This window comes from Thunnus maccoyii, chromosome 6, assembly GCF_910596095.1.
Source record: "Thunnus maccoyii chromosome 6, fThuMac1.1, whole genome shotgun sequence".
NCBI classification, from domain to species: domain Eukaryota; kingdom Metazoa; phylum Chordata; class Actinopteri; order Scombriformes; family Scombridae; genus Thunnus; species Thunnus maccoyii.
In genome coordinates, this window is record NC_056538.1 from 13,942,870 (window position 1) to 13,967,532 (window position 24,663).

Consider the following 24,663-nt stretch of genomic DNA (forward strand, 5'->3'; position numbering starts at 1 on the left):
TTATTTTCAAGCTGACCCACATGCATTTTTGACAATCAGCAGCAGATGATGAGCATTACAATAAGGCCTGTTTGATCATGTTGCACTGCTGCATTGTGCAGCACTGTGTTGTGTTTTTCTGTTCTATTGTAGCTTTTGTTATGTTGTTGTATGTGCTGTTCTGCTCTGTTCTCTGCTAAGTGAAGCTCATAGAGAAATGTTTCTGCTTATTATCAAAGGATGTTTGCACCACTGCATGCACTGATGCAGCTCCAGTGAGAATGATAGGTTATAGCAATATACAAACCTTGCTTTTGCTTATTTTGCTGTTGCATTATTGTGTTGAAAGGGTGTCGAGTGAGAGATTGCTAAAATACTTATTCAAACTTATCTAATACTAATACTAATAAACTAGTAACACACCTGACTGAATAACTTTCATTCCTACAGACATCTGGGTGAGATGCAGTTCAGTCTACAAATTTCCCTTTAAGGACTGTTAATCTTATAAGATTTCCTATTCTAGTATAAACTGATACTGCAGCATTTTACTCCTGAACCTCTCAGCTTCAGCTTCTAATAAAGCTGAAATGTCATCTTGATAAAAAAAAAAAGAAAAAAAGAAACATCTTGAGTTTTGAGGGTCTTATATCGTGGATTTCTTACCTCAGATGGCTGTGTTATACATTTGCCTTTGCCGGAGCACTGAGGGTCACTGAAGCTGCTGCCAGGCTCCACACAGCTGCTGGCCTTCACCGTCAGGTTGAGACGCAGGGTCACCTCCGGGGCTGTGGGGGCGCCCACGCGTATCACACCTAGCACAGAAGAGTTGAGGTGCTTATGAACTATTCATGTAGCATTTTTATTAATGCAGCTGAGTTTTATTCTAAATATATTCACCACATTGGCAGATATTTAAATACATCATCTAATGTCTGAAAATGTAAAAGGGAGGAGAAATAAACAACTTTTATTAGAATCATTTGTTAAAACAGCATTTTTAAAATGTACTATGGTTGTCAAATTGTAAATTTCTGAAAACTACAGTTTGCTGCCACTATTAACTACAAACAATAATCTAACAAAACATGTTAAGAGAAGAACTGATGTAGGCAGCTCTTCATCATGACTAAAATAGCCTATGTCCCCCTCCGTCTTGTCTCTCTCTAAGTTCAGAACATTTCTTATTATCTTCAATCAAAGCTGACAGCCACACAGGCACTTGGATAAAAATAGCCTCATAGTGAATATTAACGGCCATTTTTTAGAGCCTGATGCGAGCCAATGAGCTGCGAGCACACCCGCTGACGAGACACAGACAGTGCACACTCCTTGGCCAATCAGAGGCTTCCCTGTCAAGCAAATGACCGAATGATTGTCAACCCAATCACATCGAACGTCGGACCTGCACAGTCACCGTTCCTTTCAAATGCTCAGTCGTGAAAGCATGCAACATTCAGACACGATGACGTGTAGAAGAAGGAAATGCAATGTCACTGCTCCTCCCTCCCTCCTTACACGGGTTTTCACACCACACATGAGCCTGTGCAAGGTCACACACCTTCAGGCCTACAGTACACGCCGCACACTTGTATTAACGTGTAAAAATACAAGTCAGTCAGTGTGAACATTACTCATTTAGTATCTAGCTTGGCTGCTAGCAGAAAAACCACCATCCGATTTCATCTTTAACAATTTGACCTTCAGTCTTCCCCTCCTTCTGCATCTTCTGTCCCTCTGTCTTTTTCTCTAATCCCTTTCTGTCTTACCCTGCCGTATTTCCCGTCTTTCTCTCTTCTTATCTGACTCTCTCCCACCCTCCATTATCCTTCCTCCCCCCTGATTCAACTCCCCAATGTCATTCCCCCCCCCCCCCCACCCCCCCCCCCCCCCCCCCCACCCCCCACCCCCCCCACCCCCCACCCCCTCTCTCTCTCTCTCTCTCTCTCTTCCTCTCTCAGGCTGTGCTGCCATAGAGTTAGCAGACATGTCAGGTACGCAGACAGGCAGCATCCAGACATGCCAAGGTCAGCAGTGAAACAGCATCATACATGTAGAGCACACGCAGAGGTCAGCCAGCCCTTCAGTCAAACAGTTAACCCCCTCCAGGACCAGCTGCAGTTCACTACACAATTTTGGCACAATCGTGTGAGTACTCTTTCACAAAATCTACTGATGAGTGTGTGTGCGGCAGTAAAGTACAGATGGAATATCAGCATAAATATGTTATTTTTTCTTTCAATATGCAAATATAATATTCTGACTCATATATAAATGCAAATATTATGCGATTCTCCCCAATTATATGTCAGGAATAAATACTGTAAATACAATTTATTCAAATTTATTAATCCTCAAATGCTTTTGGCTCGGTTGTAAATGAGCTATTTGGAGGTATTTTAAAATGTTTCCTATTTAGCTTCTCCATAATTGTTCGATGAACCGTGAGAGGTGGAACTTAACACAAATTAAATGATAAAAACAGTCATCAATCATAGTATAATTAAAATGATGCATTTTCTGCTAAACTGTAACTCATCTGATTTGATTAAAACATGCTTCCTATGATAAATAATTCAGCATTCTGTGTTTCTGTGCACTTAGGTGAATATTTATCATTTTACCTGTCTGGTGGTTGATATGTTAGTTATGGTGGTCAGTGATGTTTTCAATAAACTACACAGTTTTTCAGCATGCTAAGTTGTTATATTAAGTTTCAATAGCTACATGTTGCTGCCAAGTCATGACAAGAAAAAACACATTAATCCAGTAAAAACTTGCAAAAACTCCTTTTGCAAAGCTTTAGTTGCATAATCAATGAGTTACGATATGCTATCATATGGACGGACCACATGTATCAATTAACTAGAAGAGCTTACAGTGCTGATGTTTAGCATGTTCACCATCTTAATTTAGCTTGTTAGCATGCCAACATTTTCCAATTAGCACTACACACAAAGTACAGTTGAGTCTGGTGGGAATGTCATTAGTTTAGCAGGAATTTGATCAAAAACTAAAGTGTAAGACAAATAGAAACAGCCATCTTTGTTCTGGAGATGGTTTGGTACTGACATTGAGTCATCCTATTAAGCTTGTTTTCATCAAATCATTTGTGTCTCCAAAACAAACTAAAAGTTAAAACCAAATGTATCAGTTCAGTTATTTCAGTTCGTCTTTGTCACTTATTTTTTGTGAGTTTTGCCTCAGAATGAATCACCTTCATGCTGCTTTCATACTGTATTTTCCTCTATAGCAGCAATAGTAACTTTATAATTGATAGGGGTTTCCATGCCAACACTACTACTCTATGAGTGTATGTTTGAGTTTTAGCTAATGAGCTTTGATGTCCATTTTGTGGCTGTATGATAAAACAGAGGTGATGTGAAAATAATATTTCATGTTTCATGCTTTATTAAGAACTGAGGTGACTTACTGAGGAAGTAGTTCTGTCCCAGGGGCAGCGAGTAGTCTGGCACCACCAGCCCATCAGGGGCCTGCAGGAACCACATTGTAGTTCCATTCAAAATGGAGGAGCGGAGGAAACCCTCTTCATTCACACGCCACAGCACTGGGGCTCCACTGGCGTTTACAACCACTCTGGTTGGAGGAGAGAGAAAAGTCAGTGAGGGAGGGATACAAGGTCCCACAGTAAAGGGAAATCCGATTCCTCTGGACTCATATTATAGTTTGTCCCAAACAATAAGTTATAATAAGTCATTCTCATCTGCTTTTTCAGCTTGTTTTGCATATTTACAGTGTAGATAATGGATTGTACCAGACGTTACCAAGAAATACATTGAATCCACAAAATATTAGGAACACAATCCACATATTGTATATTGTACTTTGCCCTTGAGCACTTGATTCACCTTGCTGGACATCTTAAACAGCATAAAAATGTCAGCAAAATCAGCATGCAAGATAAGATGAATGAACTAATACTCTATGTGAACTTCCCTGCTTCTTCTAATCTTTATGTATTCAAAATAAGGAGTTTAATAAGACATGACTCTCCACTGTGTCACACATGGTCCTTGGCAGCAGTACAGCAGTAGTGATGCTGACAGTCAGGACACTTTGTCCCATGTTTGAACCCAAGACTGGTGACTGGAGGACAGTCTTTGTGTTTGTTACTGCACCCTGGCATCATGGTCAGGTCTGGTGAGTAATAGCTGCCAGTGATCTAACTCTGTGGGAGTTATGTTGTTTCCTGTGGAAACACTGAAACCCTCATGAACACAGTTGTGAAATACAGCCAGTGTGGTCAGGCGCTATCATTCATCAGGATCTTGGACAGTTTGTACTAAAGAGAGAAAGATCAAGACGGACCAACTGAAAAGAGAAGAGAAGAGTGTGTAGTCACCTCAATACCACACTTGATACTTTGATACTCAAATGTGACGCATTTAGTGCTGATATCTATTAAAATTTCCTTATTAAAATTGAATTGTCTTCATTTTTATTGCTGTTGGAAGGTTTCATGCAGACATGAACAGACCCTGGTGACAAAACGATCCCTGGAGCACCACATCCTGCCATGAGGAAGAGATCAGACATACAGAATCAAAATTTAATGAGAAGGAATCTACTGACATTTATGGTCCCCAAAGGATGAACCCTTTAAAGTTTGGACACTGTATGACTTGTGTCGTCAAAGGAATATTTGAGAGTATTTATGGTGGTAAATACAGTGCTGTGCAAAAGTTTTAGGCACTAAAAGTCAGGTAAGGATACTTTCAAAAAAAATGCCATGAATGTTTTTTATTTATCCGTTAACTTCATACAAAGTTCAGTAAACAGAAGAAACCCAAATCTAATCAATATTTGATGTGGCAGTTCTCCTCAGTACACCTGCACAGTTTTTCAAGGTTGTTCCTAAATCTTGGAGAAGATGCCACAGTTCTCCTGTGGATTTAGGCGTCTCAGTTGCTTCTGTCTCTTCATGTAATCTCAGACTGACTCCATGATGTTAAGATCAGGGCTCTGTGGGGGCCAAACCATCTGCTGCAGGACTCCTTGTTCTTCATGTGGCTGAAAATAGTTCTTTATGACTCTGGCTGCATGTTTGGGGTCGTTGTCATGCTGCAGAATAAATTTGGGGCTGATCAGATGTCTCACTGATGGTTTTCTATTATGGATAAGAATCTAAACATCTAAAGTGCCTAAAACTTTTGCACAGTACTGTACCTCTAATACTGGACACATATGTGAAGAAACCAGACCTATTACCAAGAAATCTTTGGTAAGGCTGAGCCTAATAACATCAAAATCTTCAGCATACATGATTGACTCAGGTATATTATTCCAGTCAACATTCCCGATAATGCAAATGGTATTTTGGTGAGACTGAGGAGAGACAGAGTTCACTTCACCTCTCACCTCAAGAAAAACCATGGACAACATGAACCAAGAGGATCAATTGTCTGTCTGCAGGCCTGTTGTGGTTGAGGCTGCCCATAGGAGGATATTGAGGAGGCTCATAACTGCATCTGTAAACATCTGAGCAGATCAGCCAAACTCATGACATGTTTCCTACATGTGACACTGAGCTCCAATAGCTGCCAGCCTGCTACGGAGAGAGCAAAGACCAGAGCCGAGCCAAGCTGAGTCACTACACTACGAGTCCTCATGAAAGATAGAAATAGCAGCAGAGTGACATCTGTCAACCAGAACTGTTAGCCGGATACTGAACAGCTTGAATGAAGCCTCTCACTAGCTAAATGCTTCTAAGTATCCCTCTAACCTCACACCCACACTTGAAATAATCATTCCCACATTACAAAAAATATGCAACCCACTTTTAGGAGAGATAAAATACCATCAGAGGAAAACAGCAGAGCATAGTTCAGGATATAAACGGAACATATTTTGGGTCATGTTCATTAGTCAGGGCAAGTCGGAGCGTCACAGGTGGATTGGCACGATGGCTGTCCCAAAATCTTGGTGAAAAAAGGAAGCTGCATTGGTCTGAAGGTGAAGCTGTGAGCAGTGACTGAAATAATAAGATGGTGGACAGGCTACTAGCAGCTGAAATGAGTTTTCCTTTGCAGGGTGTCTGGGCTCAGCCTGCAGGACAACGTAAGGAGCTCATATATCTGGGGAGCTGCTGTTCCTCTCTAGCTGAAATGAGTAATTTGAGATTTGGGATAGTTGTAAATTATGCCCTATATTTTATAGCTACGTTCCCTGCAGATTAAGACATATTTTCAATGTAGTAAAACTTCATGTAAGTTAATTTCGTTGGTATTTTCATCTAATTTTCATTTTGTTTTTTTCCATTTTCAAGTTTTTATAGCGGCCAATCAGTTAACCATTTGCTAAACCCAATTATCCAGTCATAGCTGCTATAAATAGGCACAACAGATATGTCAAGCTTTGGATTTCTCCAGACTCTGACGCATTGTGCATGGGGCTATCATAAGAGCACAAGAACTTAAGTATAATGAATGAATTAAACTGTGTTTTGCTGCTCCAACATAAACTGCAGTCATTACCTACCTACAGTAATAACCAAGCACATTGTTAACTTTCTACATTAGTATGTGGGGTTACAGATTATATTATGAAAGCCTCTTCACAATTAACACATCAACTATGATGTATTTCATAACTTTGTAGAAGCCGGCCTTGTACAGAATTACCCTCCGTAGCACCTAACGTTAGCAGCTCTGTCAACAACCCAGCTAAAGTTACTCAGTTTGCCAAAGGAATACATCTGTGAGTCCTCATTCTAAAGTCTCTTTTAACATTCAAAGTGTGACCATACTTTTAAAAATGCAAACAAGCATGTACACTAAGCAGCAAAAAAGGGTTATGTTAGAGCGGAATAACAGTCTAATCTTAGATTTTTCCTTATGCTATTAGGACAAACGAGCTCAGAACAATGCTGGTTCTTTATTTTCATGGACGCTACAGGGTCCTCAACTGGTGAGGATGTTGACTTTTTTGGTACAATACCATTAATGCAGCTATCAAGTGCACATTTAGGACACCTGTACAGGATTCTTATTTTAAAACCAGTCAGCTGGAAACATTAGCTAAAAACTCAGCTGCAGAAAGCATTTTAAACCAACTCATAGAGGTAACATGAACTTAATTAACTAGCTAACTATGACCTACGTTCATGTTAAATCGACAGCTGTTAGCTCGAAATGAGAAGCCTGCTGTTGTTTACATCTGTCTGAAACCAAGTGCACTTTGTTTCAAAATTAACAAAGAAGCTGAGTGGTAAATCTGTCACCATTATCTTTCTAAACAGCATACGTGCTGTGCAAAGACTGAAAGCTCCACAGGCTATACAAAGTGGGGGTGGGGCTTAGTGAACGGTTGTTATTTACTAAATTAATTTCAAAGCAATTAAGTTAATTAGACAAGAGTTGATACTCTATTGAGTAATACTCAGCATCAGTGTTGTTAATATTATTACATAACATTGTAGTCTATCTGTAATTCTTTGCAAACACAAAGTGGCAGAGTGACAGCCACTCTCTCACTCACTCTGCAGCCTCTTTGGGATACAAGAGTTTTATTACATAATTATCAGCATCTCTAAATCGATGTCACTTTTGGATCAGTGCTTCATTTCTAAGTGGTGCGGGTGTGTTTGTATGTAAGTGTCCTTCACTGCCTGCATCTGGGTCTGCAATCAGGTGTCGTGTGTAATTATACAGTATGAAAACAAAGCAGCAGCAGTTGATTAACTTGCAGCTCGTAGCTCCCAGTCTGCCATCGTGAACATGAACCCTGAGTCGTGTCTGCCATCTATAATGAGGGGCAACATGAAGGACGTTCAATATTCACCTTGACCGTTGCTTCTGCATAATTCATTGACCTTCTTCACAGAATTAATGTAATATTGTTGATGAGCAAATATGTTCTGAAAAGATGGAAAACACCTGGAGTCGTGTAATACAGAGTTTCAGGAGCCATGCTAGTCATGCGTAGATTCAAGTCGTAGTGTTGCGGACAATTACAAAAGTTGCTGCATGGTAAGTATGCAGATAAAATGCTGTGCAAAGCAGCTTCTATTTTAACATTTCTATGTATTCTTTATGGTGATTATGAATACAGTAAACAGTATTTTTTGTTGTTATTCTTGTTGATTAGTGTCCAAAAAAACAGGCAAATATTACAACAGGCAATTAAGGCCATTTTTAGGCTTAATTCTGAAGTGTAACTGAATAACATGCAAGCTGAAACACACTGTTTCTCTGAGCTTTTTTGAAAATTGAAACCCTATTGCACCTGTACCGCACCTGTCAGAGTGTACTAACCACATGCTGTGTACACTGCAGTACGGTGAGGACCTGATCCCCTGGATGCGAACAAAAACAAAATTTTCACTTGTTGTTACTTTTTAAAGGAAGACTTTATCTTTTAAGGGACCTGCATTTATTCTGGCTGATTAGATTTGGGCAGAACTCTGCTGAGATTAGGCTTTTTTATCAGTGAACACATTTTGGCTGCGGTCAATAAGTACGTCCTATCCTTTTTTCCAAACTACTTTTCCTTGACCTCGATGAAAAACGTCATGAGGTCTAAAAATGTCTCACATCCCTTTTTCTTGAATGACAGGCTTCTGTTATGATTAATATGCCGATTATGATCTGTTATAATAGCTTAAGAACCACCACACAACTCAGTAAACACCTTGAAATGTTGACTTGAATGTGCTTTGAAGTTGTTATGGTTGATACAGGCTGTGGATGTGCAATGTGACAAAATCGTTGATTCCCCAAAGATATTACTATCAGATAATCAAGGACCCAACGCTACTGCACTCAACGATTGGCCAATAACCATCTAGCCAGCTGAATCATATATATCCCAATGAGCCCATCTTCAATTACTGGCCTATAAAAGGGCAGCTGGGGAGTATCAGAGTTGTACAGCAAAATGGGAGACATTGGGCTTGCTGCTGCTGTGTGGCTCACCTCACAGCGAAACCAAAGAAACATTGATAAGAGGAGGGTTATGAAGGCTCATAGCATTGTGTTCACAAATGGCAAGAGGATGCTGATGTGTGTTTTGGACATAGATCACAGGGAATGCTTCAATTGAACATAACATCAAAGCATAACTGAAATTGTTCCTGCATATCTAATGTGTTTCCACACAGAATATTGCTGTTGTTTTGCCTTACACAACAATAATACATCATTAGGTTTAAAAAAAAAGAGGAAAAAACAGCACACTAGTTATTTATTTACACTTTATACTATTGAAACTTTATTTTGTCTGAATGGTGCGTCGCTTGGTCACTTTAAATATTGCTGCTGCAAGGAACTGTGGCACAGAATGATCTCCTTTCCTTTCGTAAAGGATGGTCAAGTGTATCCTATGTTAAAGGAGATTAGAAAGGAAGCACTGAAGTACCTTTTCTCAGCATTTAGAGAATTCGACCAGCTCTTATCAATGCTGCCACTTAAATACTTCCAGGTCATTTCACTCAGTTAGGAACCTTCCTGAGCAAAAAAGACAGTTGGACCGCAGCCTTAGTTTTGTCACAGCGAGGAAAAGCACAGGTGTTAATAATAAAATTAACGATGGCTGAATTCCAATTACCGGCTCACTGTCATGGTTTATGGGGACACTTTAATAAAACAGAGCCATTGTTAATGATATTAGTAACACCTGCAATTTTCCTACTAGGACAATGCGACTAAAACTGTATGTGAGGTCACCAAAATCTATGAAGTCATAAACATGATAAAGGTGTAATCTGTCCTGCTCCAACAGAGATATATACATAGAACAGTCTGTACATGTTCACACAGTCCTGAGAAGAGGTCTAACCAGGCAAAACATCTGTGTGAGTGGACCGAGTATGAAATATCCACTGCTTGCAGGCTTGAAAGATACAGTTTTAATGGAGTATTCCTTTAAGGAGACAGATGTCAGTCATAAAAAGGTACTTTAATGGTGCTCTTACTTTACAGCCGTCTCTTCGGGCACATCTAGAGACAGAGTCAGAGTTCCTGATGTCAGCTCACACAGCTCACTGCTCACACAGTGCAGACCCTCAGTCACCTGAAAGAGGACACAAACGCACATAATATATATATTTGTTTATAGATTCTGAAGATGAAGTCAGTCCGCAGTAGCGTGAGTTCAACGCGGAAGTTCGTCTCACCCTGTCTGCCTCCCACGGCACCACCAGCAGCCTCTGCCCAGGTTTGGGTTTCCATGGCTGCAGGGTGGGAGGTGCTGGTGTTGTGGTGGAGGGTACGGTGGTTGGCTGCGGCGGCTGAGTGGCGGCTACGGTTGTGGAGGCGACGGGAGTAGCCAGCTCAGGAGCGGAGGGGGTGGCGAGGTCCCAGTCTGCGGCCGGCAGGTCCAATAGGATTTGATCGCACCTCTCCCCCTCGTAGCCTTCACTACACTCGCAGGTGTAAGCCGGCTCCCCCTCCTCCCCGCCGTTGCTCCGGCTGCAGTTTCCATGGAGACAGGGGCTGCTGGCACAAGGGTCTGTGAAAAACTGAAATAAGGAGAAACATAAATAAAAACAGGAAGAGCCAGAGAGAGAGAGATAGAACAAAAACATTATTATCTAAGTGTGTTTTTTTCAGCTCCTGTCTGCACTGCTGTCCTCCTGTAGTCTAAACCGTCTGATCATCTACATTTTTTTTTGTCACCTTCGGTCAGTTTTTCCAAGTATCAACCTGGGAGCGTCATTTTATACAGGCTCAAGGAGTGGTCCTTAAAATACTGTGAATAACAAGAAAGCGCATACTGTTAGTCAAAACTCCTTCTTTTATTGCTCTCTGACTCAGCGCTTTGCTCTTTCCTTTTATTACATTGTGACTCTGTGTTTCTAATAAATTGCTGCAGGCAGATCTGGTCTATGGCATAGGCGGTATAGGCGAATGCTAGAGGTGCCGTCCATCCATAGGGGCGCCCCAAATGAGGGAAATATTGCAAAAAAAGCCCACAACAACATAACTACATAGAATAGTCTATTAAATAGACCCTATTTTCTGAGTTGCCTGGTGTCCCCTGGGTGTAGGAGAGACTGGAGGCAATTGTAACAATTTTTGGGTTTTCTGTCATAACTCAAAAACCTTTTGAACTATTTGGATGCAGTTTGTATGTAGAAAACTTGTATCTGTGTTCTACTTGTTAACAATCATCAAATGTTTTTACAAGCAACGTTAGAGCCACAGTATTGATTGAAACACTGGAAGTCAAATGTTACATCTGCCCCCACATGCAGGGGCGATTGTAACAACACACATAATACCTTCATATAAATACCAAGTACCACAATAAACTCTCGAGAATATAGATATAGTTAAAACAATTTAATATCCATTGAACAATTCATTCCAGTTAAACTAAAACAGTATAATTAATCATAATTATACTAATATAAAAACAATTAATGACTAAGCAACAGAAACAGCATCACACACAAAAAAATGGGTTTCCTTTTATCAATATTTAGATATAGTTCGAGACATCAGTTTGTCCTTTGGCAGGCAGAGAGGGATCATGTACATCATGAGTTTCATGGTTCTGTCTTGTTTCTGATTGGTGCAATTTGAGATGTTACAGTTGCCCCCGGTCTACTCTTGCTGTTTGTGTTTATACTGTTACTGTTATACGGCTATAATGGGGATTGGGTGCTGTTATTGGCTGGATTTCACCATCAGCAGCTTTTTTATGAATATAATGTAACACCCAATGGTCACATATACTCCTCTTCTCTCTTCAGATGCACTTTTGAAATATTTTAATCCCACCACTGCAAATCCTGGGCCACCTGCAGACACCTTCTCCACCTCAGCATCTTCCAGCAATGCAGCATCAGGTTCTTTAATACTGTTTTTATTTTGTGGGAGGGGTTTTTGTTTCTAAAAATAAAGAAAATCTCAAAGACATAAAGCTGTGCAGTTTCTGTGTGAGTGTATGAACATTGGTGTTGGAACTGGCTACGATGCAAGGAGCACCAGCTAAAACCTCGCCTATGGCACCACATTGGTCAGGGCCGGCTCTAGTTGCAGGGCTGCGTTTCTCCCTCTCTCTCATACACACATATACTGCAATTTGACGGTACACACACACACACACACACACACTCGCATTTCATTTCAAAACAAGATTTCCCCCCATCATGCAGCAATGATAAAAATGCACCCTGACAGTCTCCTTCATGCTGTTTTCCCTCATCAATAATTGATCATATTTGGAGAAAAACATTATGGATGTTGAAGGTGAAAGAGGACAAAGCCAAGCTTTACGTAGCTTTCCGCCTAACACCGTGTTGTACTTTTGCATGGCTTTCAGAGCCTTCTTAGGCTTAAGAACGTCTCTAATCCGGCTGTTTCTTTTTTTCTTTTGGCAAATTCACTGAAACAGCTTCAGGTATCTGTGGCTCCAGCTGTCCGATTTAAATGTTTTCAGATAACAGTTTTAATGACACCATGAGAAAAACAAAAAGCCATGCTGGAGCGAGGGTGAACAGAGGGATGGTAATGATGCTCATACCTAATCCTCCGGTGCATATGGATGTGTATATGAGCATGTGAATGTACATATGTATGTGTGTGTGTGTGTGTGTGTGAAAGTGATAGAGAAAGAGCGAGAAGCAGAATAACAGAGCGTCATTAACAGTCCGTTCTCTCCACGACTGAGTCACAGCTCATTAGTGCTAATCTCTCTCAGGTTCTTACTTGCGATGCTTCTATCAAACTTTCTCTTTCTGCTCCGAAGCGCAGCAGTCCCAGCAGGCCACTCGGATGTCCTCACACAGTCAGTCCCTTGTTCTTATCTCCACCCAAACAGCACCAGGGATTGACTTTAACCTTAAACCTTTAGGAGACAGCAACGTTTGGCTTGTCTGGGTTACAGGAAACATTTAAGTCCAGCTCATGACCTTTTTCATGTGTCACTCTTGATTTCTCCTCCATCCTCACAGCCTCCATCCATGCTGCACAGATTGTCCTCTAATAAAGCAGGTACATCAGGATTTATAGACGGCTGGTGATATAATCTAAAGTCTATCGGAATAAAATGTCACATTTATCTCAATAACTATAAATGTAACCATTTCTTTTATGCAGCAGTAAATAATATTTATTTTCTGTGCTTTCTTTCTTGTAGTTTTTATATGTTTGTCTGAATTAATACCACTGTGATCCTTTAAAGATTCCAGTAATACTAACAGAAATAGCCAATGTATTATCAGATCTGATAATCATTTCAGTCATTTTTCAAGCAAAAATGCCAAACATTAGTTGGTTCCAGCACCTGAATTTGGAAGATTTTGATGGAAATTTGTACAACTTTCTGAAATTCTTTAGACTAAATGATGAATCTAAAGGAATGGAAATAATGCAAATAATCATTTGTTGCAGCCCTTGTAGCTGAACATCTGCACTGCTGATTGGTTGAACATCAGGTTAAACTCTCATTTCAATTATATCAGATTCAGACTATTTAGTAAAAACTGCTATTTTGGTTGGTAAGAGATTCACAACATTAGTAATTTCACTAATTTTGTTCATCATTCATCTCTAACTTGTTGGTGACATTACTACTCAGTGTATATGGCGCTCGCTATGTTGCTTGGTATCATTAGTATTCATGCATTTGGGCCTGCATGATTTTGCTCGTTACTCTCCAGCACCAAACAGCTTATACGCCCTGGGCTCTGGCAAAGCATGTGAATCAATTTCTTCTAAGCAGCTGATAATAACCCATATTAGTCTCTTTATCTACAGTATATTGCCACATAGACCAACAAACAGAACAAAGAGATTCTCTGAGGCCAAATTAATTGCTTCACAAGGTGCTGTGATCTATTTGCTAATTTGGGATGGGCGCCCTGAGGAGAGAGGATCAATACAGCCGAATGGAGGGAAACAGCAACGCTACTTAAACTATTGGCATCATCAATTTAACCTGGTGGAGGGGCTGGGATGAGTCTGTTACTCCTGCCATATCACACACACACACACACACACACACACACACACACAGATGTGTTCTTCAAACTCTGGTAGGGAGACACATTTATGCAAGTGAACACATTCATATGCATTTCTGCACAGTGTGTTTTAATTGGACTGGACTGGTGAACGTACGACACAAAAGAAAGCCATTATGTAGAAAGTGAGCAGAACTTCGGGTGTAGGTTTATTCATTTGGAGAATCGTAAATTAAATATGAACCCCAGCAAATGGATAATGTAATTTAGCAGTGTAAACACAACACGTGACCACTATATTACATCCTGGTCTCCGCACATCAATAATGTAAGTGAAAGAAGTGGCTGACTAAGCCTGGTAAGAAACATATGGTTACAGTATAACGTTCCCTTTTTGAAGTTATTGCAGCCAAACATGTTGAGTTGTGAAGCACTGAAAAATGCTGTGCGTGCACTGCACCTTGACATCAACCAAACAAACTGAATGGTGTCTTTTCAAGCTGTTTAACTGTACGCCTGACAACCTGACATGTCTGACAATTAACAAAGATGTTGACGGTGAGACACATTAACAGGAAAGGAAAGGAAAGGAAAGGAAAGGAAAGGAAAGGAAAGGTTTACACTCTGATGACGCATCCAACAGATGTGACATGTTGTGTCACTGAGCTGAAGCTTCTGTAATGAGAAAAAACAAGAAAATTCATACACTCATGTTATAAAAATAATTAAGCCCTGCTCAAAAACTCAGCTGAATTTCTGCTCCTTTCTGTCTTAAGGGCATGTAAAACATTCTCCATAAATTAACATTTTATCTGCATAAGAATATTATCTTTAAAATCTCTTAATATTGTCATGATGTGGGTGAATTTGTCCTAATTGTTTAAAAAAGTGAACTGAAGTCAGTTTGGCTGCAGAATTAGTGATGAAAGGAGCCCTTTAAAAAAAGAGAAAAAAAAAAGCTCAGGCAGGAAAACTGGCAGAAGTGCCCTTGAGCAAGTAATTACTGTAAATCCAAACCAGTGCAAAAGATCTGAAGCTGCCCTCTGACCTCTGAGAGAGTAAAAAGAGAATTTCTCTATGCAGATTAATAATTGTTATTATAAAACTGCCCGCTATCTGTGTTATATCAGCTCTGTCCAGGGGGTTATACAGTAGTTGAGTTGTATTGCAGCCTGCAGAGGGCTTAAATCAGCCTGATATTACAAAATAAGTGGGTGGTGATCATAAACAGTGAACATTATTGAGGAAAGTGGTTCTCTGAGGAAAAAAAAGGCAGCCGTGTGATGATTTATCCTCCACTTCTAATGTTATGAAAAGAACCTCAACAACTGATTTTTCGACAAACTGTTGTTGTCGGGTGAAAACATGTGCTGCCAACTTCTCAAGAACTCAGAAAAATGGCCTTGTTTTTAGCCTGACCGTGACTGAGCAGTATGTAATCCTTCAAGTACAGCTTAAGAAAGATCAATAGCCAGAGTTATGAGGTTTTCCCAGTGCGGATTGCCTGAAGTAACTCAGCAAGTGGCTGAAATGCTTTATGTGCAAAAGTTGTGTTTTGCTGTTCAGTTATTTAAATCACAGCAGTGAGTGGTGAATGTTAAAGGTGGTTTTCATACTGTAATGTCGGATGTCCGTGTTAAAAATGGTCAGAATTCCAAAACTCAAAGGAAATGTATGTAAAAATGCTCTTAACACAGGTACCTCTATATCCACCTCGTGATCACGTCAGATTGTTTGCACATGCCCACAAAGGGCAGTCCGTTCCATAGCCTTTGTTGCTAAGGTTGTTAGCATTGTCCACACCCATATTTCAGATTGGATTCGGGCTTGGTTGTATTTGAGAGGTTTCCATTATGAGTAAAGACCGAGAAAAAGAAGTAAAATCTGATGTTTCTTGACGTAGCCTCTCCTCGAAGTCTGCTGGCCAATCAGAACAGAGTGGGTTCACCGGGAGGGGCCTTAAACTGAGCGGCTGCGTAAAAGACCGTTATAAGATAAATAAGGAGAACAGTAAATCATGCAAAGATATTCCAGTAGAGCCCCAGAATGTAAATATAGACCTGGGAATGTGCATATGTCAACTTTAAGGTCCTTTTTTCATTGTTTTTTAAGGTTTGGGCAACAGGAAAATCTTTTACACGATTATATTTTAGACAGTGGTGTGCTTCAACTCTGAGGCAACAGGAAGACGCTTTCCTGTTTCATCATGATACGACCCACATGCACAAAGTGAACTCCATAAAGAAAGTGTTTTGTGTGGAAGATCTTGACTGGCCTGCACAGAGCCCTGACCTCCACCTCATCCAACACCTTTGGGACAAACAGGAACGTTGGCTGCGAGCCAGGCGTCATCACCCAAATTCAGTGCCCGACCTCACTGATGCTCAAAGGAAGAAAATCAAGAACAGAAGGTGGACGGTGTGCAGAAAAGACTTTGAAGGTCACCATGTTGCATCATTAAATGTTTTGGGAGTTTTCAGTATTCAGTGTGTGGACTATCTCTCATTTTTTATTAGCAAATCTTGTGGAAAGAATGTTTGAATCATTGCTTTTAAGACTTTAGGTTCAAGTACTTAGATTAGTGGCATCTTCTGTCTGAGAAGCTACAGCCCTGGTGGAGCTTGATCAATCTGCTGTTTCATAGCAGTAGTTAACTGAGCGCTTCATTTCACCACTTTATCAGCCACTTACTGTTTATAGGTGACTCATTTGAGCGATAGGCGATTATACTGCAGGGGTTCACTTGAATGGCCAGATCGTTCAGCTAATCACACACAAAATTAGTTAGAAGGGCAGAAATGACTCACAATGCATTTGAGGAAACGTCAACAAAGTTTTGCACTAAGCACGAAAATGGTGCAAATATACACAATAAAAAGTGTATTATAGCGTAGATTTGATCAAGCATAAATTATCTGTCTGCAAAGTAGGTTTTTCAGCATTTTTAATATAATACATATGCAGGGTATGTATATGTATTGTACATGCAAGGTATGTCGTCATAGAGACGAGGACAAACATACAGAGACACCAGCAAAGAACACAAAAAGATGAGTGTGTGACACTCTGAAAAACTGATATGGTCACTCAGCAGGTTTCATGAAATGGTTCTACAGCCCCTTTATAACGATCAAGATGTGTTGCCATAGCTACAGTAGATAGGTAAGATGAGAGCAATTAGCACACTGTACTATACACAGGGAGTGTGTGTGTGTGTGTGTGTTTTCACGCCCCCCACCTGTGCCTTACACACAGTCTCAATATTTGCTCAAAGAGTCCCATCATGCTGCAGAGAGGTGATCCATCTTATAATCCACTTACTTGCTCATCTGGGCTGTTCATCACCATTTTGTCTCCTTCAGTCAGAGACCCCACCCCCACCCCCCATCCTGCTGCAGAGGCAAACTAGATACAGATAGCGTTTGCTTAATCACTCTCTCATGAAAACACTTTCACACAAATAAGGAAAAAATATCTCTGCAGGATCTCAGAGAGGATTAATTTGTCTCATAAAAGTTGCTCCAGCGGCTATACGGAACGTCAGGATGTTCATATGTGGACGACTGCAGTCGCTGTGATGCAGTGATGCCACAGAGCATCTGCAGTGTCTGATGGTGAAGTTTGAACACTGACAAGTGCATTTCCAGACACAGCCAGAAATATTTCAAAGAATAGGGTGACATGTTCAAAGTGAAGCAGAGCTGTTAGGTTGAGCGGCAGGCTGCATTTTTAACTGTAGTTTAAAGTAACTCTAGATTTCCCAACATCACTTTGAGAACTGTTGCTTCAACTATCTCCAGATCATATTTTTTTTTCATCTGACCATCACCAACAACAAAACTAACTGAGAACATCTCAGGCCATTTGGGCTATCTGCTTTTTAACACATACAGAAGCTAAACCCCAAACAATCCACTAACCTTCTAAATAACACACACATACATACTGTAGATGAGGGAAGGACCACATGTCTATATGATAAACCCACATCATTCTTGTAAAAAACAGCTTCTTTCTTTATGAAACTGACTCCAAAGTGTAATAGGGAAGCAAATACTACTGTCATTTGGCAGAAGGATGCATCACCAACAGACATGAGAAGAAGTTTTGGTAACACTTTACTTTATGTCTTATTTATCATTTATAAATGGTATATAAACATTAAATAAAGGTTTATAACACACTATAATGTAGCAGATATAAGGACATTTTAAGTGTATATTATAATATTACAACTGTGTTTTAATATATCGTCATTATCTGTTTACAGCAGCATCCAAATATAAATGCCCACAGGAGGAGTTATAGTTGACAAATACAACAATAAATTCTCACACTACATTGGTGTGATGTAAACCGTTTATTAACTTTTTATATATCGCTTATAAATGCTAAATAGGGAGACTTAAAGTAAAGTGTTATGTAAGTTTTCAATGTGGAGAGTCTGAGATTTAATGAGATTGACTGTATGTACTTGACCTTACATGCCGACATATGCAGCTGAAAAACATGATCAACGAACAAAAGATCACAAGTGCATCAACCATCACTGATTCACTTTTGAAATGAAGAAAAAATGGTCTAAATGTGGATTCACTTCCTTACATAATGTCTCATCTCACAGTCTGTTCTCATCATTGTTAAATTCCATATTTCTGAGTTATTCAGGAACAACTTCCAGATTTGTTCCTTAATCATTTCTTGGTAAATATTCAATATTTTGTGTACCTGTTAGTGTTACCAAAAAAAAAAAAAAATCAAAACATGCATAGTTGGCACCTTACACAGATTTTTGCAGCTGTTAAATATAGAGCCATGTCTTATTTGCTTCTTTCTTTGCTGTTTTTGAAATTTTAATAAAATTCAGTGATGGTTAAGTGCTTTGACTTGCAGTCTGTGTTGTGTTTCAGCCACAAATGTCTGCTCAGACAAAAACACAACTCTTTCATTTTTGTCTGAGCAATGAGCAGGGTGTGTAACATGCTGTATACGAGTACTGGAACACTTCACCTGATGCATTTCTGGCTGTCATTCTGAATTAAGAAGAAGTATTTCACATGCTAAAAACATCTAGAGGTTTATCAAAGCACTTAAAGTCAGTAGTTAAACTATAAATATGCTTTAGGATTAGTCAGAGACAGGAAGCTGGATTTTTGTCAATTATTCTGGGGCCTATTTCATATTATGATTTAAATAGTAGGAATTCAAATGAAAATCTGTGGTGCAAACATCACTTTCAGCAGGATCTATGGTTATGATAACGTGCTTCTCTCAAACTGCAGCCCCGACTACAAGGAATATCAGTAGAAACTTCATGTGACGTATCTACAATGGTCTTATTTTTCATGTTTTACTAATGAGAGGGTGCTTAAAAATTGATGCGTCTGATCTAGATCCATCTTTTTTTCTTGTCTTTTTTTTTTTTTTTTAGAGTGAGCGGGCAAGTATTTGTCAAGCGTTGGCTGTTTGCTGAATTCGAGGCCACAGAGAGAAACTGGAGCATCTCTCTGCATTGCGTAATCTCACAGGAGCAGAACAAACATCAGGAAATATAAAGGCTGGAGAGAAAATACAACCCTGCAACACACAGGCCATGCACCCTACAACACACACACACACACACACACACACACACACACACACACACACACACACACACACACTTATACATACATATACACACATTAGCCTCCAAAGATCGACATCTGTGAAACTGCATCACCACAGTTAGGGAATTACTAGCAGAACTATGACTATAACAGCCAGGGAACAAATACTCTGTAATTATATAATCAATCATACAGCAATTAGCTAGATGAACTAATTTAAACTTTCATATAGCCAGCAGTAATTTTTATCTCGAATGAGCAGTGCATAATGAGCACCAGCTAAAACAAAATATTTAATTCATGATAGTGACAAAATAATAGGCCTGCTTGAAAATCATCCTTCAATGGTGTAATTTTCCCCCTCAGTATTCTCTCCAATCTGCTCTCCTGAGGTTTGAGCCCTGGGATGTGATCTGGTTGTATAAGGAAGAGCCACAAAAATCTAGAAATGAAGTAAATACTTTCAGAAAAGCATGAAAAATCGCTGCTGGTACATAATTAACTGTATTAATCAAGTTAAAAATGCACTATGTTGGAAACGTCAGCTTTCATACAGCCCCAGGAATGTGTGTGTGTGCAGTGCATGCAGGCTTTTTGAGCTGCATCCCTGTTTTAGGTGAGGAGTGACCATGGAATTGGAGTCGAGCAGGCGAAGACGACCGAATGAAGCATGAAGAAACAAATAAACCGACGATTAAGGAATCAACAAAGCAGAGAAGTGGTCCAGGCGGAAGACGATGAAGATCTAAGAGCATTTCCAGATATAAACCAAAGATAGTTTAATAGAGCTTTATGAAAACTGCTGGTCAAAGTGAGAGATTTCCTCCGTCATAGAACTGTATTTAGACCTTTATAACCTGTCCATATGACAAAATATGACAATAAACTGCAATATGTACTCCTTACATAATAAGTGGAGAGTTCAAATTAGGGGTGGGAGGAAAAAATGATTCTTAGACGCATCGTGATGCGGACGATTCTGCATTGATTCACAAATGTCAAAAATGTCTGAATGTTAGTTAATAACGTGATGTTGACAGAACAAAAAAGGTGGAACTCGGCTGTGAGGGCAGTGCAGCAGCCAGACCATCTACCATCTAGCACACGCTAGAGTTATCATGTAGTTCATCTTCAAAACAGGCAGCGGCTGCAAGCATTGATTTAATGACTAAATAATTACAGTTTGTGAGACAAACATGAAGGATATTGTGAAGCTTCTACGTCATCACTCAGAGATTTTCAAAGATTCCCACCCCTAGTTAAAATGCATCATACTGTGAAGTGAATACAAGCTTGTCACAAGAACAAGCTGAGTTTCAAGTGTTTTATATAATGTTCACATCATGATGCAAGACTGTGTCAAACATTTCCATCCTTGGCAGAAAAGTGGCAGTTTTGTTCACAAGAGGATCAACATTTTTGCCAGCGAGTCTAATCTCTGCTCCTTCTTACAATACAATAGACTTATGGAAAACCAGCTGAGTAACTGCCTAAGTGTCAAATAAAATTGAAAGACTTGATGAGTCACAGCTACTGTGCATTTTGTACCTGCACTACAAAGCCTCTTTTCACAAAAACTCAGAGGATGTGTCTCCAGGAGCTTCCTGAAATTTCATGAAGCAAGCAAAGTGTCTTAAAATGCAAATGAATGCTCCATGCATGAAGTGAGTTAAATAGAAAAGGGCTAATATGCCTTGTAAATAGATAAAACACAAAAATTCTTATGAGGCAAAAAATTGGATTTACTGAGCATCTATTCAGAAAGAAAATGGGAACATTGGACTCGGTAACATGCAGTATATTTTCTAGGTTTTTGGTAATCTGAAATACCAGCATACAAACCATATGTTTTAAATGGTGTTGCAACAGCAAACAACCTCTGATAAACTGACTATATGCTACCTGCTCAGCACCAAACAGCAGACAGACAAAATTAGCAACTAGAGTTAGCTGGTGAAAAAGGTCTAGTGAGCTTAAGATCCAGAGATTATTATCAGGAGCTGGCGGAGAACAAAGTAGAGCTAAAAAAAAAAAAAAAAAAGAATGAATGTTGGACTTACACTTGTCAGGCAACAAGAAGGACAACTCATTAACCAAAACAACTCTCAGGATAAGTGGTAGCTGTTTGTTTTTCTGCATGTTTTGATGTTTTTCTGTGCTGAAATGGCCAAAATTTATTAATGTGCATTTGAGAAAGTATCTTCAGTTTGTGCTACTATCATATAAAGGGACACAGGGACACATGCTGTATGTGTAATGCAGTTCATTGTGGAGGAACGTTTCACAAAACTTAATGTGAGCATATAATCTGAACAGTGGACGATGCTGTTGGTAGTGTTAGCATGGTACAGATTATATAGTGGCCTCGGTGGCTCAGTGAACATGCTGGGTTTCTCCTCTGGATGTTGTAGTCTTTTATTCCAACAGTCCAAAGACAGACAGGTCAAGTGGACTGAAACCTCTAAATATCCTGTAGGAGTTAATGATGCTGTTCAGGAAGCACTGGCAACCTGCCAAAGATGTACTTTTGCTCAACACATGCTGTAATAATCTCTGCCCTTCATCCCTGAACATTAAAAGTGGATAAAGAAAGTAGACAGGTGAGATTTAGCTTTTTTTTTTTTTTTAATAACATTTTCAAGTAAAAAGGTAATCACCTGCCACCCTGTCAACATTATCATCTCAGTGATATCCAAAGACGGGGTAATGCAGTGTTTTGAGCTGGAGGTTAAGCATTTAAGCGATATCCCGTCAGTATTCCAGACAGACATTGTTGTTGTTATGATTTATTACACCCGTCAGTCAGAAAACCACCCAGCGTAAAACCCCTCATGATCCAGCCTCATCACTTCTGCTGTCAGCACAGACGCAGCTTAAAGACACCATTTTAGATACTCAGTCTGACACTTTCTCCCATTTCTATCACGGTCCTGAATGAAGGAGCAGGTGCTTGCTTGGATCTACTCATGGTAGGAAACTAGCTAATAACTAAAAGTGCATTTCTTTCCTTGCACCTTTGTTGTCACTTTCATGTTCCTTTATGAAACGCAGTGTCCTCTAAGCCTTTTTCTGTCACAGTCGTTGAACCTAAATTATTATTATTGGACAAATAAGAAGAGCTCAGACATCGTCGTCCTCCAATATCATGAAAACAAAACAACATTTTAATCTTTTAAGCCTACGAGTGAAAGTGAATAATTGTGTTGTTGTCTTGGGACTCAAGCTCATTAAAATACATTAACGCTCTTGTCATATGGAGACCCAACAGAAACAGGCCAACGACCCATTTTAGGGCTCGTGCTTTAGCTGAAGACACACATCAGTGTAAAAACAGTCCTCAGGCTTTTGTCTGTTTGGTGCGAAGAAGACAGAAGACATGAATCAAATCATCCACCGAGAAGGGAGTGACAGCTGTCGAGTGATAAAAGAGCCGAGGAGACAACAAGGCTGTTCAGATAAAAACGTTCCACCTACTTCAAGACAACTGCAATATTTTAATAAATAAATATTGGAATAAAAAAAACTTTAAATGCTTTACTAAGAGCACAAAACAGAAATAGATTTTTCTAGTGACCCTTTTATATGCTTAAAAATGAGATCAGTAGAAACTTTAATGATCCCCGCTGGGAAACTGGGAATGGAAATAGAAATAGAAAAAGTTGTTTTGTCAACACAGAATGTATTGTCACAGCAAACAGCAACGAAAACACCAATGAGCTCATGCTGTCTCTAAATCAGTGACAAAGAATAAAAAGAGACAATGAAAAGAGAAGCGATGTTCATGCATCACATGCCCAGATGTTTGCTTGTAGAGTTTGGGAACAGCCAGTGAAGCAAGTATACTGAAATATCTTGGCCCCGTTTCCCAGCAGGAGCAACCGCAGCAGTTCCTGTGAAAATCCAGCACTTCAGTTTCAACACCATGAACAGCCAATACAATTACTCCACTGCATTGATCTGCTTAAGTAAACACTGTGTTTTCCTCCTCTTCAATAGGAGTGGAGAGTTAGTTTCTTCTCAAGAGGCTGCGGTCCTCAACAACTTTTTTTTTTTTTTCTTTTTAATCCTACGAGCCATTTTGGGTATGAAGTTAAACTGGAATGAAGAGTGTCAGCTGTCAGCTCTGCTATCTGTGAGGTGATTGACAAGTCTCAGACACGGCTAAAGCAAGAAGAGGTGGTGATCTCACTGACATCACAAACAACTGAGTTATATATAGAGGAATGCATGTAGAAGTTAAAGCTGCACGAATATTTTCATTTTGACAATAGATCAAATTATGTTTGTAGCATGAGAAACGTCGCTGTTAGTGATGAACCCACAAAGAAATATCACCCACTGTCTCTCAGCTCTATAAAACATTTTGGTTTTTATGACTCCAAATACACATTTTTCTGTCAGCTGAATGTAATAAGGCAGTTGTTTGCTAAGATGTTCATCATAACACCCTAAAAGGTGATAATATGTCAAAGATGTGTTTTCAAAAAGAGTGTTTTAAAGTGTCCAAAAATTAATCAATGCAGCTTTAAACCTGCATTACATTATTGTGTAAATTAGCATTAGCATAAATTAGCAAATTAGTAATTGCTAATTTAAACATCAAGCAGATGCAGAGTGACATTAGTATTCATTTATGTTTCTGGCCACCTGTTGAATGCAGGTTCAATATTCACTCTTGTTTTAAGCTCTGGTTTGTTCTCTATCAACTCCTGAGGGAAATATCTGCTGATCTCTATAGTTACCAAATGCTCCAGTACGCTAGTCGCTAACTTTGTATGTCTACCATCTTGTGCTGGTTAGGTAGCATACAGTGGTTGTTTAGAGTAGCTTTGCTGAAAATAGTCCGCAGTTTACTGGAAACAGTACTGATGAGAGCGGTGAATCTGAATCGAATCAGTAAAGTTGAGGCCAGAAAACCAAAACAATGAACTGAAAGACAATCAAACGCTCTGATGAGAACTGAAGAGTGAAATAATAATTCCTTGTGATTTCTCACCACCAGCCACACCTTTTAATACAAGTCATGTGATCCATTGTTATTGTAAAAACATTGATTATAGTGGCTTTAAACACCAGTCATTCTTTGTATTAACCATTCAGCCTCATATGAAGATAGAGCTATTTACCAGATATACAAAGGTGGTACAA

At 39.5% G+C, this 24,663-nt stretch overlaps 1 protein-coding gene across 1 annotated transcript in view; it reads right to left on the reverse strand.

The window, feature by feature from the left end:
- dner (delta/notch-like EGF repeat containing) overlaps positions 1-24,663 on the reverse strand; it is a 75,696-nt gene that overhangs the window by 15,822 nt on the left and 35,211 nt on the right. The window contains exons 2-5 of the mRNA XM_042413561.1: positions 10,112-10,456; positions 9,911-10,008; positions 3,413-3,576; positions 646-794 (exon numbers count right to left, since the gene is read on the reverse strand). Of these exons, the coding sequence (XP_042269495.1) occupies positions 646-794; positions 3,413-3,576; positions 9,911-10,008; positions 10,112-10,456 (756 nt within the window). The remainder of the gene's footprint in view (positions 1-645; positions 795-3,412; positions 3,577-9,910; positions 10,009-10,111; positions 10,457-24,663) is intronic.